This window comes from Crinia signifera, chromosome 11 (assembly GCF_055691185.1).
Source record: "Crinia signifera chromosome 11, ASM5569118v1, whole genome shotgun sequence".
Taxonomy (NCBI): Eukaryota; Metazoa; Chordata; class Amphibia; order Anura; family Myobatrachidae; genus Crinia; species Crinia signifera.
This window is the reverse complement of record NC_139227.1, coordinates 60,233,103-60,251,425: the sequence shown is the minus strand read 5'-3', so window position 1 is coordinate 60,251,425 and position 18,323 is coordinate 60,233,103. Positions and strand designations below refer to the sequence as shown.

The following is an 18,323-nucleotide window of genomic DNA, read 5'->3' as shown; positions in this document are numbered from 1 at the left end:
ATTAATGCCCTTATACACATGACACACATAATGCCCATTACACATATGTTGCACATTATTATTGCCCTTATACACATGACACACATAATGCCTGTTACACATATGTCGCACATTATTAATGCATTTATACATGACACACATAATGCCCCTTACACATATGCCAAACACTATTGCACAACCAACCTACCCGCAGACAGCACTCGCACAGCCGCTAACACTGTGACCTCTGCCTCTGCTTGGATACAGATGTTTCCTCATGCATCTTGCCTCAATAGGTCATGCAGCTCCTGGCCAGTTCCTCTAACGTTGGGTGCCTTTTTTGCTGAAAATTCAGCAGGACACATATGATGATGATGATTAAAATGATATGTGGCATGCCTATATTCTGTGTGCGACTGTACCTGCATACGGAATGCTATGTTACAGTGATTTCCCTGAATACACTATTTCATATGCAGATACAGCCTCACTCACACACATAATATAGGCATGCTGCATATCATTTTAATCAGCAGACGCTGCTGGTGCCCCTAGGCATTCCAAATGCCCTAGGCATCTGCCTAGTTTGCCTATGCCTAGGGCCGGCTCTGCCCATAAGTCCTAAGTATTAATAATACATTCCTATGTGATATATGTATGCAGCATACTTGCCTACCTGACACTCTCCATGCAGGAGAAAATGCTCTGTTTCTGGACTTCCCTGGTAATGTATGATTGCCATCACCTGTGTGGAGCTAGGTAAAGGTGTTTCACCACAGGTGATGGCAATCATATATTACCAGGGAAGTCCAAGAGCAGAGCATTTTCTCCCGCATGGAGAGGGTCAGGTAGGCAAGTATGGTATGCAGTGGTTGGGGCATAGTGTATGGGGTCTGCACCTCCTCTACTACTCATAATAGCCCTTGTACATTCCTAGCTCAAGGCCTTTGTACATATAGACCCTGTGTATGTCTGCAAGTAACCAGTAATGTAATAATGCTGTGGTCTCTCTCAGGGTGAGATGGAAGTCCTGGAAGAAAGTGTGGCTGAGCAGCAGCTAAAGGATCCGGAGAATGAGAAGACCCTGACGCACATTCAGGTGTCTGATGTTACAGAGTGAGTAGTGAGGGTACTTTGTGGGACCCACCACACACTGGGCCACTGACACATTCCCTAATTCATGTAGCAGGGGCACAGGTGTACTCATTACTCACCAACGCATATCCCAGGTCACCCGGCAGGTGCACAGGTGTACTCATTACTCACCGACACATATCCCAGGTCACCCAGCAGGTGCACTCATTACTCACCAACACATATACCAGGTCACCCAGGAGGTGCACAGGTGTACTCCTTACTCACCAACACATATCCCAGGTCACCCAACAGGTACACAGGTGTTCTCATTACTCACCAACACATTTCCCAGGTCACCCAGCAGGTACACAGGTGTACTCCTTACTCACAGACACATATCGCAGGTACACAGGTGTTCTCATTACTCACCGACACATTTCCCAGGTCACCTAGCAGGTACACAGGTGTACTCATTACTGACCACACATATCCCAGGTCACCCAGCAGGTATACAGGTGTTCTCATTACTCACCGACACATTTCCCAGGTCACCCAGCAGGTACACAGGTGTACTCATTACTCACCGACACATATCCTAGGTCACCCAGCAGGTGCACAAGTGTATTCCTTACTCACCGACACATATCCCAGGTCACCCAGCAGGTGCACAGGTGTGCTCATTACTCACCTACACATATCCTAGGTCACCCAGCAGGTGCACAGGTGTACTCATTACTCACGACACATATCCCAGGTCACCCGGCAGGTGCACAGATGTACTCATTACTCACCGACACATATCCCAGGTCACCCAGCAGGTGCACAAGTATATCCATTACTTGCTGACACATTTCTCAGGTCACCCTGCAGGTGTACTCATTACTCACCGACGCATATCCCAGGTCACCCGGCAGGTGCACAGGTGTACTCATTACTCACCGACGCATATCCCAGGTTACCCGGCAGGTGCACAGGTGTACTCATTAATTATTACTCAATGAGTGCCAGATGTTATCAGCTGCTACCTGTCATTTTTCAAACCCAGCCTGTGACATGGCAGTTAGGCGCTGATTGGTTGGTTGTTTATCACTCTCCAATTTATCACTTTTTGAAGCTTGATACACCTGGCCCTAAAACATTTTAACCCCTTCCCGACATATGACGTACATGTACGTCATATGTCGGTTGTGGGGGAATCAAGCCAGCTCACGGAGTGAGCTCGCTTGAAAGAGAGCAGGTAATGGCTGTATATTACAGCCAGGTACCTGCTCTCACGGCCACGAGCGGCGAGTTCGCCGATCGTGGCCGTTTAACCCTTTAAGCACCGCGGGCAAAGCGCCCGCAGTGCTTAAATAGCTGATCGGAGGGGGGGCGCCCCCCTCCGGCGCCGATCGGGGCCCCCCGCGGCGAGATCGGAGGGTGCCGATCGGTTGCCATGGCAGCCAGGGGTCTAATGTAGACCCCTGTGCTGGCCATGTCAGCATTCCTATTACATCCTGCCTGAGGCAGGATGTAATAGGAAGTGCTGAAAATCACTATGTTCAGCCATAGAGCTCTATGGCTGAACCTAGTACAGGCGATCGCGCCCCCTAGTGGTCAAGTACACTAGGGGGCCTTGTAGTAAAAGTAAAAAAAAAAAAAAAATAAAGTTTAAAAATAAAAAAAAATATATATTAAAAGTTCAAATCACCCCCCTTTCCCCATTTCACAAATAAAAATAAATAAAAAATAAAAAAAAAACATATTTGGTATCGCCGCGTTCCTAAAAGTCCGATCTATTAAAATATAACATTAGTTATCCCGCACGGTTAAAGGCGTAAACGGAAAAAAATTCCCAACGCCAAAACTACGTTTTTTGGTCGCATCGCCTACCCAAAAAAATTTTAATAAAAGAGATCAGAAAGTCGCACATATCCCATAATGGTATTAATTAAAAAGTACACTTCAGCCCGCAAAAAATGAGCCCTCACCCTGGTCCGTAGGTGGAAAAATAAAAAAGTTATAAGCCGCAGAACATGGCGACGCGACGCAAATTAGAAAAACCGTAAAATTTTCTATTTTTTTTTTAGTGGTAAAACGTAACGAAAACTATATAAGTTTGGTATCACCGGAATCGTAACGACCCATAGAATAAAGATAACCCATCATTTTAAACGAACTATGAACTCCAAAAAAAACGTAACCAGCGCAAAATTGTGGAATTGCGTTTTTTTTCCTTTTTACCCCACATTGAATTATTTCCTGATTCCCCAGAATATTATACGGTATAGTAAATGGTACCATTAAAAAGTACAACTTGTCCCGCAAAAAAAAAAGCCCTCATGTGTCTATATAGCCGGAAAATTAAAAAAGTTACGCTTATTTGAACGCGAGGAGGAAAAAAAAAAAAAAAGTTAACAAAAAACGCCCCGTCGGGAAAGGGTTAAAAGGTCCACAGGTGAAACAAATAATTTTACTTGTGATTCATTGAGGAGAGTTGGAAAACATGTGTGGGGTTCTGAGGACTAGGTGTGAGAACCTGGGGTATTGATATATGGTATATTAAATATATATGGTATAAATATATGGTATATTACAGTTCTGAGGACTGGGTGTGAGAACCTGTGGTATTTATATATGGTGTTTAAGGGGTTCTGAGGACTGGGTGTAAGAACCTGTGGTATTGATATTTGGTATATGTGGTATATGTGTGGCTCTGAGGACTGGGTGTGAGAACCTGGGGTATTAATATATTGTATATGTGGGGTCTGAGGACTGGGTGTGAGAACCTGTGGCATTGATTTTTGGCATATATGGTATATGTGGGGTTCTGAGGACTGGGTATGGGAACCTGTGCTATTTATATATGGTATATGTCTGGTTCTGAGGACTGGGTGTGAGAACCTGTGGTATTTATACAGTATATGGTATATGTGGGGTTCTGAGGACTGGATGTGAGAACCTGTGGTATTTATATATGGTATGTGTGTGGTTCTGAGGACTGGGTGTGAGAACCTATGGTATATGTGGGGTTCTGAGAACTGGGCGTGAGAACCTGTGGTATTGATATTTGGTATATATGGTATATGTGGGGTTCTGAGGACTGGGTGTGAGAACCTGTGGCATTGCTATTTGGTACATATATTATATATGTGGGGTTCTGAGGACTGGGTGTGAGAACCTATGGTATTGATATTTGGTATATATGGTATATGTGGGGTTCTGAGGACTGGGTGTGAGAACCCATGGTATGGATATATGGTATATGTGAGGTTCTGAGGAGTGGGTGTGAGAACCTGGGGTATTTATATATGGTATATGTGGGGTTCTGAGGACTTGGTGTGAGAACCCGTGGATTTGATATATGGTATATATGGTGTATGTTGTGTGAGAACCTGTTCTTCTGTCCGATCTCCAGTCTTTGAATGTCATTTTATCCCATACATTACCAGTTTTTGTTCCCACCAAACAGATTGGACAGATAAATCTTTAGGTGTGTACCCAGCATTACAGTTCAGGTTTTAGGTTTATCCATGTTTTTAAAAAAAATCTGCCATCAGTTAAATATGCTCCTGAGTGTAATTCAAGGAGAGTCCAGTTCTACTGGAGAGCCACAATCACTGCTGAGAAGGTCTCATGGTGGCCCTGGGGCTGTGCGCCACCCTGAGGGCCCGGGGCTGTGCACCACCCTGCGGGCCCGGCGGCTGTGCGCCTCCCTGTGGCCCCGGGCCTTGTCTTCCTTGGCTCACAGATGCAGCCATTCACTAACAGTATTTAAAAAAAATACATTTTATTAGGTTTAAGTTTAACGAATGTGGGGATTTGTGTTGCAGAGAAGTTACAGAGGAGGCCATGATGTTCCCAGCGTCCTACATAAGTAATTCGCCTCAGGAACAGACACTGCTAGGTTTGGCTGAGAACTTCTGGCGTCAGTACACACACCTCTATCCTGACAGAAAGCCCTTATTTATCTCTCCACAAAATGAGTGTGGTGTTCAAGTAAGTCAACACTCTGTAAGAAGGAACAGGTCTGATGCTTTGTATATATAAGAGGGAGGGAGTATGGTGCTTGTTTATTTAAGATGGGGGAAGACTGGAGCACCCTCTCCCCTATGTAAGGTGGAGGAGGACTGGAGCTCCTCTCCCCTGTGTATGGTGGAGGAGAGCTGGAGCTCCTCCCTCCTGTGTAAGGTGGAGGAGGGCTGGAACTCCTCCCCCCTGTGTAAGGTGGAGGAGGGCTGGAACTCCTCCCCCCTGTGTAAGGTGGAGGAGGGCTGGAACTCCTCCCCCCTGTGTAAGGTGGAGGAGGGCTGGAACTCCTCCCACCTGTGTAAGGGGGAGGAGGGCTGGAACTTCCCCCTGTGTGAGATGGAGGAGGTCCAGAGCTCCTATCCCCTGTGTGTAAGGTGGAGGAGGTCCGGAGCTCCTCTCCCCTATGCAAGGTGGAGTAGAACTGGAGTGCCTTTACCCTATGTAAGGTGTAGGAGGACTGGCACATCTCTACTACACCTTTTCCTTCTATTTCTTTTGTTTTTACAGAAATTTGTTTGCACCACTCTGTGCCCAACTCTTCTCCCATACCCGGAGCTGTATAACTGGTCTGAGTGTAGCCATTTTGTGTCTGAATTTCTAACCATACAGCCATTGGACCCACCATTGGAGCTGGTAAGGTTCTTTCAGCTGAGTGCACTTGTGTTTTACCTTTCTTATTCACTAATGGGGCCCATACAGCTACGGGCTGATTATAATTACAAATCAGCAGACCTCAATGATCAGGAGTCTGTGGAAGAAGCATTAAAGAAAACTGCATGTTAAATTTCTGATTCTTTTGGTCTGAATTGGTGACTTAAGGATTTACACCATGTTAGATTTTCTCCTATCCCTAGACTGCCCACCATCAGCAGAATGGGCCTTACACCTGCCTGATGTATGCCTGCCTGTAACACTACACCTTCAGTCTTATCTGGTCTGTCCCCTGATCTTCATATATATCAGCAATCCATCAGTCTTCTCCTCTGCATTAGGTCTCTACGTCAGAACTAGTCCATTATTTTCTGGGTGTGGTGTTTAAACTCAACATACAGAATTAGATTTAAAGATAAATGTTGACCTTCACAAATGGAAACCTGTTCATGGTTAACAAGTTCTCCTCCATTTATGTTCTATGTTTACCACATAGTTCTCTTCCATTTATCTTCTCTCCTCATAGTTCCCCACATATCTACTCTTCTCCCCTCGTAGTTCTCTTCCATGCATCTACTCTTCTCACCTCGTAGTTCTCTTCCATGCATCTACTCTTCTCACCTCGTAATTCTCTTCCATGCATCTACTCTTCTCCCCTTGTAGTTCTCTTCCATGCATCAACTCTTCTTCCCTCATAGTTCTCTTCCATGCATCGGCTCTTCTCCCCTCGTAGTTCTCTTCCATGCATCGGCTCTTCTCCCCTCGTAGTTCTCATCCATGCATCGACTCTTGTCCCCTCGTAGTTCTCTTTCATGCATTGGCTCTTCTCCCCTCGGAGTTCTCTTCCATGCATCGACTCTTGTCCCCTCGTAGTTCTCTTCCATGCATCTACTCTTCTCCCCTCATAGTTCTCTTCCATACATCAACTCTTCTCCCCTCGTAGTTCTCTTCCATGCATCAGCTCTTCTCCCCTCGTAGTTCTCTTCCATGCATCGACTCTTGTCCCCTCGTAGTTCTCTTCCATGCATCTGCTCTTCTCCCCTCGTAGTTCTCTTCCATGCATCGGCTCTTCTCCCCTCGTAGTTCTCTTCCACGCATCGACTCTTGTCCCCTCGTAGTTCTTTTCCATGCATCTACTCTTCTCCCCTCGTAGTTCTCTTCCATGCATTGGCTCTTCTCCCCTCGTAGTTCTCTTCCATGCATCGGCTCTTCTCCCCTCGTAGTTCTCTTCCATGCATTGGCTCTTCTCCCCTCGTAGTTCTCTTCCACGCATCAACTCTTGTCCCCTCGTAGTTCTCTTCCATGCATCTACTCTTCTCCTCTCGTAGTTCTCTCCCATGCATTTACTCATTTCTACACCTTGATTTTAAAATCATATTCATGCTTTTTACTCTCAGACCTCTCTCCATCTTTCACACCCTTTTCTTAGTTAAAGTGACCAGGGAGCAGAACGTCTATTTATGATGTCCATAATCCCAAACCACATATTGCTGCTCCCTCGACAATCCTTTATCTTCTTATTTTCTGCGTGATCTCCATAAATGTGAACATGTAGCTCTCATCCTCAAGGACTCTTACACTCTTCCTCACATCTCTCTCCCCCCCCCCCCTTTCTTCCTTCAGCCACGTCTCCTTTTCTCCTCACACTCTTTGCTGCGAAGACAGAAGGGAAATAGCTTTGATTTCAGTGTGTTGCTGTGTTCTCTGCTGCTGGGTGCTGGCTACGATGCCTATTGTGTCAGTGGCTACGCAAGTCTTGATAGGTGTCTGATGGATGAAACACAAGACATCTGCCCTCTGCTCCAGAAGCCAGAAGAGGTAAGAAACTATATATATAATGTATTGTCACAGTTAGAACTTCAGCACAGGCTGTTCTGTTAGATCCTGTTCTCTAAATCTTCCATTTGATTAACATCTTGAAATAGAGAATTGGTGATGCCCCAGTAAAGCCCCCCAAGAAGTACAGTGTGAAGAACGCCAGACAACTTGTCAGTAGATTTGAGCTCCAGCAAGAAGCCAAACAAGAAGCAAAGATTCGGACATCAATACTCAAACAGCAGGAAGAGGAGGAGCGGCGCCTGGCGGTCAGTGTAATACGATAGGTAGACAGAGAGGAGTGGCTCCCGGGGGGAGTATGATAGGTTGTGGGGAGACCTGTGAGGGGCAGTGTCTGGCGGTCAGCGTAATAGGTAGACCAGGAGGAGCGGTGCCTGGCAGTCAGTGTAATACGTAATCTGTAGACCAGGAGGAGCGGATTCTAGTGGGGGAGTATGATGGGTTGTGGGGAGACCGGGAGGGGCGGCGTCTGGCGGTCAGTGGTATAATAGGCAGACCAGTAGGAGCGGTGCCTGGCGGGGGGAGTATGATGGGTAATGGGGAGACCGGTAAGGGGTGTCTGGTGGGGGAGTATGATGGGTTATGGGGAGGAGCGGCGTCTGGCTGGGGGAGTATGAGGAGTTTTGGGGGAGACCATGAGTAGTGGCATCTGGCAGGGGGATATGATAGGTTATGGGGAGGATAGGCATCTGGTGGCGGAGTGTGATGGGTTGTGGGGAGGAGCGGCATCTGGCCGGGGAGTATGATGGGTTGTGGGGAGACCAGGAGGAGCGGCGTCTGGCGGGGGAGTATGATTGTTTTAGGGGAGACCGGGAGGAACGGCGTCTGGTGGTCAGTTTAATTTATAATAGGTAGACCAGGAGGAGCGGCGTCTGGCGGGGGGAATATGATGGGTTTATGGGGAGGAGCGGCATCTGGTGGGGGAGTATGATGGGTTTTGGGGGAGACCAGGAGGAGCGGCGTCTGGCAGTCAGTGTAAAAGGTAGACCAGGAGGAGCTGCGTCTGGCGGGGATTATGATGGGTTATGGGGAGGAGCGGCATTTGGCAGGGGAATATTGCTGGTCACACATCAGACCAACTTTCCTCCAACCATCCAACTAGTTGCTTGGATGGAATAAAAATATGGTACTGGATGTGAGCAAATGTAATTTCTCTTTCGTCCATCCAGATGACACAGCTCGACATTGGGATGTAGGAGGGTCCGCAGGAGCCAAGGCACCTATGCTGACTCCTTTGAGAGCAGGCTCCTCCCTTCTGCAAACCATGATGCTTCAGTTTGTTTTAGGTGCCCACAGGAGTGGGTACTGTGTTGAACTGGCTGCTGTCTGCAGCCATTTTGTGAGAGAAGCTAGGTGTTTTTTATTTTATTAATTCACTAGTTAGTACAGGCTTTCCAGTGTGTTACTTCTACTGGAAGTTCACACACACTGAGAGCGTGGCAGAGGCTGACAGAAGCGTGTCCTGTCAGCGCTCTGTGTGCAGAGAGACGCAGCTACGTCTAGACGCAGCTGCGTTAACTACACGGTGCTTCAACCTCTATTGCAGAGAGGTTGTCCTGGGCCCTGGGGGGCGTCCTGAACCAGCTCCTTGCATAGAAGGGGATCGTGGGGGATGGACCCCCTGGGATGGCGGCCGCCATCTTGAAAGGGCTTATAGACTGAAATCCCACTAGGGAGGTGACGTCTATTACAGGAGTCCAGCACTGCTGGACAACTCCGAGTGTTCCCTGTCTGGGGAAGTCACTGGAGGTGAGGCGAGACACTTAAGCTGGCCATACATCTACAGATTGTTTGTCAGATCTGGTTGGATGGAACAAAATCCTGGTAATGGATGAGAGCAGATTACAGTTGACCTGTTGCTTTGAAATGCTGGAAAACTGACAAACTGTCACTCAGATATTACCAGGTTTTTGTTCCAACCAGCCAGATCTGACAATCGATCTGTAGATGTATGGCCAGCTTAAGTAGGAGTGGCTGATGGAGGAAGGGGGCCAACAAGTTTCCCTCCTCCCTGAAGCAGAGACTGGGTCTCTTCCTACACTCTGTTTGGCGCCATTTTCTCTCCACACTGAGGAGCTGAAGTATCGATTACACTGCAGAACTGAGCGAAATTCTCTCCTGGGCAGCGTCTTCCCTGGTGATTGCTGAGGATCTATTGCAGCACAACAGTCAGATAAGTACACTGTACTTTTATTCTTAACAATGCCTGATATTGTGCACTGTCTTTTTTATGACTAAAAAGTGTTATACTGCTGCTCATGGTGAAGGGATGCCTGCCATGTTAATTTTCTGCTGATTATGTAGTGTAAATTAACATTTGTACAGATGGATCAGGGGGATTTGTGCCCCTCGTGAGTCTGTGCATAGTAGAGCTCAAGCCCAAAGGTCTGAGCAGCCTGTACCTGCGTGGACAGCTGGCCTGACGAGGTCTAGGATTGCCATGGCAACCCCGTACACAAGGAAGCGGTACATCTTTCAGAACAGACTTAGGGCTACAGTCATTAGGTCGACCCCGGAAGGTCGACTGTCCCCAAGGTCGACAAGGTTAAAGGTCGACATGGCTCAAGGTCTACATGACTTAAAGTCAACATGGGCTACTATTTTATTCTCCCACCACGCCCTAGTGGATGGTAGGGCAGGAAATACCACCTGTCGGCTCAAAAAACAGTGAAAAACTCATGTCGACCTAATGACTGTCGACCTAAAACCATGTCGACCTTGAGCCATGTCGACCTTTAACCATGTCGACCTTGGAGACAGTCGACCTAATGACTGTCGACCTAAGTCTGGTCTGACAGATGACCGTTTCCCGTACACAAACAGGCTTGGAATAGGCAGAGAGATAACTCTCCTCGGCCTTTTTTCCTCCCAATCAATTTGGTGACCTCTATTAAAACTCCATTTCATGGAGTTCCTGCTTATAGCAGGGTATGCAGGACACTACTCGGTGTGTCCATAAAATGGCTGCATTCAAGGAGCAGTATGCAAGGCTCCTGAGCTAAATTACCCCTTATTTACACCTCCCCTGCTGAATTTAAATTCTGACAATTAGGTGTGTCCTGAAGACACCTTAAAGGAAGAGATCCTGTCTCTGTTTATTGAGGATTTGATTCTAGCAGTTAAGCAGGCTTTGAATCTCTCAGAGGAGAAAAATAAGTGCTAGTGCAGAGTAATTTAGAGACTGCGCAGGGACATACAGTTACCTTTGCCCTCACATGAGGGTATGGTAGCGTCACTTTGGGAAGCATAAAAGATGCCTGATAGAAACACAGAGGACTGATTAAGCCTGAAGGGGCATAAACCACTGAGGGTTCTTCACAGGTTACACAGTGCTGTTGGTCACATGTATGTTAATAAGGATGGGCACAAGGCCTATCCGAGCAGGGGAAGGGTTCTAGACAGGGTAGGAACTAGGAAGGGATCACAAGTTCTAGGGCGGTATTCAATGTGAATACCGGCGAGGTGCAGCGAATCCTGTTTAGGATTCGCTGCACATTCGCCACGTTCCGGAGCCTCGCCGGCTCCGGTTTTCAACGAGTCAGGGGCTCGCTGCCCCTGACCGGTGAATATGAGCTCCTGCGGCGAACGCCGCAGGGAGCCTGAGGACGGTGGCAGGCAGGGAGATGGAAGTCTCTCTGCCTGCCCCAGAGCGTATGTGGGGGGGAGGTGGGCTCCCCGGGTGCCAGGCAGCACAGGCTGCCCCCCGGGGGTGCCAGCAGGGGACCGGGTATATTCACTACACCCGATCATGCATATGTAACGATCGGGTGCAGTGAATATATGAATATCTAATGAGCGGCTCGGCTCCGGCGCCCCCTGCTGGCTGGTCAGTGTAAAAAATAAAATATATATATATTTTTTTTAATTAAATATATATTCATTTGCTTACAGCACATGAATAAAAATAGCATGCCCCTCCTCAGAATAAAATTCCTGATTTTTTGACACCAAATGTAAAAAACAAAACACTTTATTTTAGAAGTTCACATTCCACTTCACCATAAAAAGATAGCGATTGCTACTCGGTGAATCATGGCGAAAAAAACCTTGAAATGTATTCACCATCTGGTCATTGAATAGGGCGATTCACCGTTTTTGTCAAAAATTCGCCTTACAGCACAAAATCGCCATAAAAACCTGGCGAATCAGCCTCATTGAATACCGCCCAGTGTGACAAACTCTCTGTCTGAAGAAGCTGGTAAGGCAAAAGCTATATCTTATACTGTCTCTATCATTGCTAGATCTTTCTAAAATCTTTCACCTTCTCTCTCCCTTTTCTGTCCCTCTCTTTCTATCTGTGTGCAAGCCAGTGTAACACAGAGACAGTTAGAGCCCAGTGTAACACACAGACAGTCAGAGCCCAGTGTAGCACACAGTCAGAGCCCAGTGTAACACACAGACAGACAGAGCCCAGTGTAACACACAGACAGCTACATAAGGCTAATTTACTGCATCTTTAATTACTGAATCTATAGTTAAAAGTACAGCAAAGCCCAGCAAATACAGATCTAATAAAATGAAAGAATGCACTGCCTAGCCAAAGTCTATGTGTGCTCATGCTGCTCACCTTTCTGTGATACTATCACTATACTATTAGTCCAGATGCCCAAACACTTACTGCTGCTGCTTCTGGTACTGAGTCCTGAGCATACTGCTGTGCTAAATCTTCTGCTGGGATCTGTGTAGGTGCTTCTGCAGCAGCCATGTTATTCAGCTCTCATGCAATACACAGGAGGCAGTAGATGATTGCTGCCACAGGTGGCAGTGCTGAGCTCAGACATGGTCTGGACTCTACGGATCTACATTGTCCTGATGACTCATGAGTCATGCAAATAGTTCAGTAGTTCAATTAGTTCACTTCCTACAGATCCCTAAACTAATCTCTGACTCATGCAGCCATAATGAGACTGTACAGTGCCTCTGGGCTGCCGTGTGTGGCACTGCCGTGCTCAGGCACATGTATTGTGTGTATGGAGCAGAACTATAGTATGCACTACCATGCTGCCTTCAAATTCGGTCACGAGCTACACTCCCAATCATATATGTTATATACTGTAGCTCTGTTTACTCCACAGGACAAAGAGGGATATGTATGATCCTTCATAATTCATAAAGTGGAGCAGTTTCCCCTAGCAGCCGATCGGCTTAGGTCACATTTAGACTGAGGAAGATAAATGACAGAAACTGACTGGATATTTTGCAAACTCTTTACTTTATCTCTCTCTAAAGTCAGTTACATTGGGGAAAAGGGACATGTTAAATACTGTATTTTAAAAACAAAAAATAATGACAGTATATTACTCTGAATTTGGGTATTTTACTTGCATATTATGGAAGTTAAAATAATAACCAAAATGGGATAAATATTGCAGAGCTAAACAATAAATCGGTCCCTATAGTGCCGCTTTCGCACTGCCTAAACGTTTTTACAAAGCTGTATTTTAAGGCGGTATTCAAAACGGGTCTGAGCCTTGACATTGCAGTAGATTGCCGATTTGAATGCCATTTGAATACCATTCACATCAGTCAACCCGTTTGATCCCCTCAACACGTTTCAAGGCAGAAAGCAGGGGACGGGTCTGTAGTCTGATGTTTTGTTTTTTTGCTAAATACCGTTTCGAGCCATTCTCACTGCATAAAAAATGGCCCTAAAATGGGTAGGACTCTGTTTTTAAACGTTTTGAAATATCGGTTATCTTTCACCGGTAAATCAACTCTGGCACTTTCCGTTTGCCTTAAACGTGTTTAAATTGTGAAACAACTGCAATATACCGTTTTATAAGTGCAGTGTGAAAGGGGTATAAGGGTGCTGTATAATTGACTGCTTCTAAAATGGGAAATAATCTGATTTATTAAACCTATCTGATCATTCTAACAAGACTATTACTCCTCCAATGAGCTAGTATTAGAAATCCCTGCTTTGCGTGTAATAATGTAGTCTGGTTCATCTAGTTCTAATCACTCCTCTCAGTCTCTGATGGTATAATGAGCCGGAAGGACTGCCGTATGTATGCTCGATGACTCGAGTGTATGCTTAATGACTCAAGTGGGACCCTCACTTGAGTATAAGCCGAGACAGGCATTTTCAGCATAAAAAAATGTTCTCAAAAAGTGGGCTTATACTCAAGTATATACAGTATATGGTAGTCTTCTGAGCTAATCTTTTGGGTGAACTAGATCATAATGAAATAGTCACAAAATTAACTAGATTTCCCATCACTAAGGGGTAGGCCGCGGCAATGGCGCCAGGACCTCCTGGCAGCCTGGGGGGTCGGGCAGAGCTAGTGCCCATGGCGCAACTACCCCGGGGTGCGGCAGGGCCGCCTGGATGATACCACTGCACAGTCCCCGCCATTGCAGACACCGGGTGTGCGGGAGGTGCAGCATCCTGGCGTGATGGTCAACGCTGTGAGGCAGGTTTCGACGCCCATAAGGGGCACCACCATATTATATAGTGAGGCTGTTAGAGGCAGGGGGCGGGGTACTCCTGCCACGAGCACTGCACACCCCTCTGGCATTCCCAGACTGGCCTGCGGGGTGACGTGTGACAGGGATGTAGGGCTGGTAGTGCAGGCTACTGGGGACGGCCACCCCCCCTATTGTGGGACCCCCAGTCACTCCTGTCCATCCCCGGGGACATGCCTCCTGCAGGACCGGCCAGGCGACAATGGCTGCGGAGGACCAGGCTGGTCCCTCAGTGCAGCGCTAAAGGGGGGTCTGGGGTAGTTCCCGAAAATACTTCCCCTCTGTTGGCTGACGCGGTGCAGGGCCCCTGCCACCTACTTCCTGTAAGGGAGTACAGCAGTTTATGGCCCTTCTGAATTCCTTCATGGACCACATGTCTGGGCTTTCCCCTACTGGGGCTCTGCCAGCTCCCAACCCTGCCATTTTGCCAGCCCCTGCTGAGCTGCCTAGGGTTACAGCCTCTTCACAGGTGGCGTCCTTAATTGTGTCCCCAACAAGTGCCATGGCACGGGAGCTCAGGCCGTTTGCCAATTAGGCCTCGCAGGGTGGGCCAGCTCCTCCTCTGGCGGTTGTTCCTGGAACCTCGGCTGTCGGGACCCCTGGCATGTCCAAAGAGGTGAGCCTCATGCCGTCGGCAGGCACTTCAGGTGATCAGCCCGGAATGGAGGGGCTAGCTATGCGGGCTATCGTGCCCAGGACACTGGTGCTATCAGGAAGGATGGCACGAGGGTTAACAGTTTAGACTGTCTGCCCCTCATGCAGGTAAGACACCTGGTGCGGCTATGGTGGCCTTTGTCTGGAGTTTGTACTCCTTGGGGTGTTGTTGCCTCAGTACGCAGGATGCTGGCAGGGGTGTCTTTCTTTTTGTCTCTGCATGGTAGGGCGGACCCGTCCCGGTCCTTTCTGGTGTCCAGTGCGTTGCGTGGATGGCTGCGCGCCTCGCCGGCACTCCCAGACTGCAGGCGACCAAATGATTTGACATTGCTCCCAGCCTTGCTGGGTGCCCTGAGGGACATTTGCTGGCCTGACTATGAGGTCCTGTTGTTCCGAATGGCGTATGCAATGGCTTATCATGGTGCCTTCAGGTTTGGGGAGCTGGTGGCGCCGTCAAAGCGAATGCCCTCACCACTGACCGTGGATGACCTGGTGGTCCATGTGGATTCGGTGCTATGTCACCTGCGCCGTTCCAAGACGGGCCAGGCTGGTAGGGGGCGGTGGCTGTCTTTGCTCCCATGTGCGGTGGAAGGGGTGTGCCCCGTTGCGTTGGTTACGGCCTTCGCGCAGGTGCACCCAGACCTACCTGGTGCATGGCTGATGCATGATGATGGGTCACCGCTCACCAAGTATCAGTTTTGCCACGGATTGGCACGGGCGCTGGAGGCCACGGGTCTCAATCCAAGGGAATTTGGGTCGCATTCCTTTTGGATTGGGGCTGCTACCTCGGCGGCTGCGGAGGGCCGCTCCGATTCAGAGATTCAGTCTCTGGGTCGATGGCGCTCGGCAGCATTCCGTAGGTACATTCGGCCGACTTTATCTATCACTGCTCACCATGGTCGACTGGACGCAAAGGCGCTCGCCAACTTCCAGTGGGGGCCTTGAGGTGTGTTTTCGCATCTGCCCGGGGGCACAATTTGGCTTCAATTACAATCTGACATGGTGTACCTGTTAGTTTACTCCGGGCGGTGTGTTTTGTGCCTCAAGAGCTGGTCGGCCACGGTTTTCTCTTCCCTCTCTCTCTCTAACCTGGTTGGTGTGTGAGTGCTTGTTGCAATTGGGTCTTCTGCTAACTAACCTCTTGTGTGCATATTTTAATTCGACGGGACGTTAAGTCCGGGTGGATGTTGGGCCATTCCTTTGTGTACTGGGCCTCGCAGGCGGATCTTGCCTCTGATGTATGCATGTTCCCACAAGCTGGGGAGGTTAGGTGGCTAGGAGTACGGGGCATGAGGTGGATTGCTAGATTGTGCCCCCGCCTGGAGCGTTCACATAAGAAGGTGAACGCTGCGGTTGAGAGATACATGCTAGTTAACGGCGGGGGTGTCATTCGCCATGACGCCATCGACTTCCAGCTTCCAGAGCTGTACAGGAGCGATGGCGTTCATTTGAGCACAGAGGGCGTGGCTCTGTTTTTAGGCAACATTTTTTCATGTTTATCTTCAAGGTGCTGAGCATTATTAGTGGTGGCGGTGGCTGCGGCCTAGGGCCTGGCTGTGGCGGTGGCGGTAAAGAACGGTCATTCTTTAAGAACTCTGTGTGTGTGTAGGTAGTGGGGTGCACTCTCCCTTTGACATCGATTGTCATGGGCCATGCTTTTGTCCGGGGGATGGCCGTCACCACCAGGCCGGGTGGCTGACCAGGGAGAGTGATCACCAGCGATGTATGTATGCATAGTGATCTTTTTTTTTTTTGAGAAAAATTTTTATTAAGTTTTTCAAGGTACATTTTCAAATAGACAGTACAAACCAATAAAAATAGACATGTTGATTAAATGACTCTGCGTGCGGTTTGTTACTTGACAGAGGTCTGAGGAAATACAATTTTCTAATAAGCGCAATAGACCTCGTCGTGACTGAGAACCAGAAGGATATACAGGGGAGGAAGGGGAAAGGGAATAGGTCAAGATGGAGAGTGAGAAGGTAGAGGAAGCAGGAGGAGGGAAAAGGGGGGATGGAAATAGAAGTAGTGAGGGGGGGCTGTGATCGGGAGGGGACAGAAAGCGGTCAAATCTCGGTGGAGAGGAAAAGGGGAGGGGGGGAGGGGATGGGGGGGAGGGGCCGGCAGTCTCGAGCAAAGCATCTAAGGAAGATAAATCAGAATATTACACAAATGTCAACGGAGCCTCAGTTTGGAAGTGGGTTGTCCATGGAGACCAGGTTTTGATAAAAGTGGGCATAGAGCCGTGTAGATATGCGGAGATCTTTTCCACTTTGTAAGTGGACCAAATGGCATTAATTAAGGCGGTTTTGGACGGGGGTGTAGGGCATTTCCAATTTTTAGCTATCAAACACTTGGTTGTATTAAGAATGTGGTTAATCAGTTTTTGAGTCGCAGGTTGGGAGCGTGGGATTGGTCTTAGTAAAAGGGAGAATGAGGGAGAGGAGGGCATTTGTATATTCAGGATCAGACTAATTAGTTCATGGGCTTCTACCCAGAAGGATTGAATGATTGGGCAACTCCACCAAATATGAATGAAAGAGCCTTCTTGGCCACATGATCTCCAGCATTGGGAAGAGGAGGCAGGATATATAGAGTGTAATTTGGTAGGCACCATATACCACCGATAGTAGATCTTATATGCGTTTTCTTTGATACGAGTTGAGATGGAACTTTTTGCGATCGCCATTCTGATATTGGACCACGTGCCTAGGTTTAGCTCTTCTCCCAGGTCGGCCTCCCAGTCAGACTCGTGTTTTTCTTTCTGGGGTTGGTTGACAGATACTAGTATTTGGTAGATAGTTGAAATGAGTTTTTTTGTGTTTTGAGTTTGTCTGCACAGGGTTTCGAGGGGCGTTTTTTTCAAGGATGACTGTGCCCGGGGGAGAGAATTATAAAAGTGGCGTAGCTGTAAATATTGATAAAAAATAGAATGTGGGAACGAAAATTTAGACCGGAGGGATTCAAAATCAGGAAAGAGCATTGTAGGGGCTATATCCGCGGGGAAAAGGATGTTATGTTTCGTCCAGTATTTGAACGCACTGATAGACGTCCCTGGGGGGAAGGCCGGGTTATTCCAAAGTGGGGTTAACGATGGGTGATGAGAGCGTAATTTGTAGAGTTTGGTGGAAAGATCCCAGATCCTTAGTGTGTGGCGAGTAGAGGGCATAAGGCCGGTTGGGGTGGGGCGGGAGGTAGGAGGTATCCATAGGAGGGAGGATAGTGAGAAATGATCGATGAAGGAGGTTTCAATATGTGTCCAAACTCTATGAGAGGGGGGAGCGTGCCATAGAATTGTGGAGGCCATGTGCACCGCCCTATAGTATTTGAGGATATCTGGGAGGCCGAGGCCACCTGTCCCGCATGGTTTCTGTAGGAGGCGCATTTTAACTCTAGGTTTTTTCCCCTCCCAAACGAAAGCGCTGATATCCCTTTGGAGGTGTTTAAGTGTCTTGACTGGGATATGCACGGGGAGGGTTTGCCAGAGATAGAGTAAACGGGGTAGAATCATCATTTTAATCGCCGCCATCCGACCAGTCCATGAGATAAATTGCGATTTCCAGACAGACATATCTGATCTAATAGAAGTAAATAATCTTGGGAAGTTAATCGAGTAGAGGTCCTTGTATGAACTGGACAGATAAATCCCA

The 18,323-nt window shown here is 47.9% G+C and overlaps 2 protein-coding genes across 4 annotated transcripts in view; one reads left to right on the top strand and one right to left on the bottom strand.

Moving 5' to 3' along the window:
* The window catches only part of LOC146045815 (uromodulin-like), a 122,530-nt gene extending 110,258 nt beyond the window's left edge, over positions 1–12,272 (bottom strand). The window contains exon 1 of the mRNA XM_083164891.1: positions 12,173–12,272. Coding sequence (XP_083021017.1) covers positions 12,173–12,259 — 87 coding nt within the window. The 5' untranslated portion in view covers positions 12,260–12,272. The remainder of the gene's footprint in view (positions 1–12,172) is intronic.
* DRC7 (dynein regulatory complex subunit 7) overlaps positions 1–18,323 on the top strand; it is a 224,720-nt gene that overhangs the window by 121,180 nt on the left and 85,217 nt on the right. For all 3 annotated transcript variants that reach the window (XM_083164885.1, XM_083164887.1, XM_083164886.1), the window contains 5 exons: positions 995–1,095; positions 4,869–5,034; positions 5,575–5,700; positions 7,342–7,536; positions 7,644–7,802. In XM_083164885.1, coding sequence (XP_083021011.1) covers positions 995–1,095; positions 4,869–5,034; positions 5,575–5,700; positions 7,342–7,536; positions 7,644–7,802 — 747 coding nt within the window. The remainder of the gene's footprint in view (positions 1–994; positions 1,096–4,868; positions 5,035–5,574; positions 5,701–7,341; positions 7,537–7,643; positions 7,803–18,323) is intronic.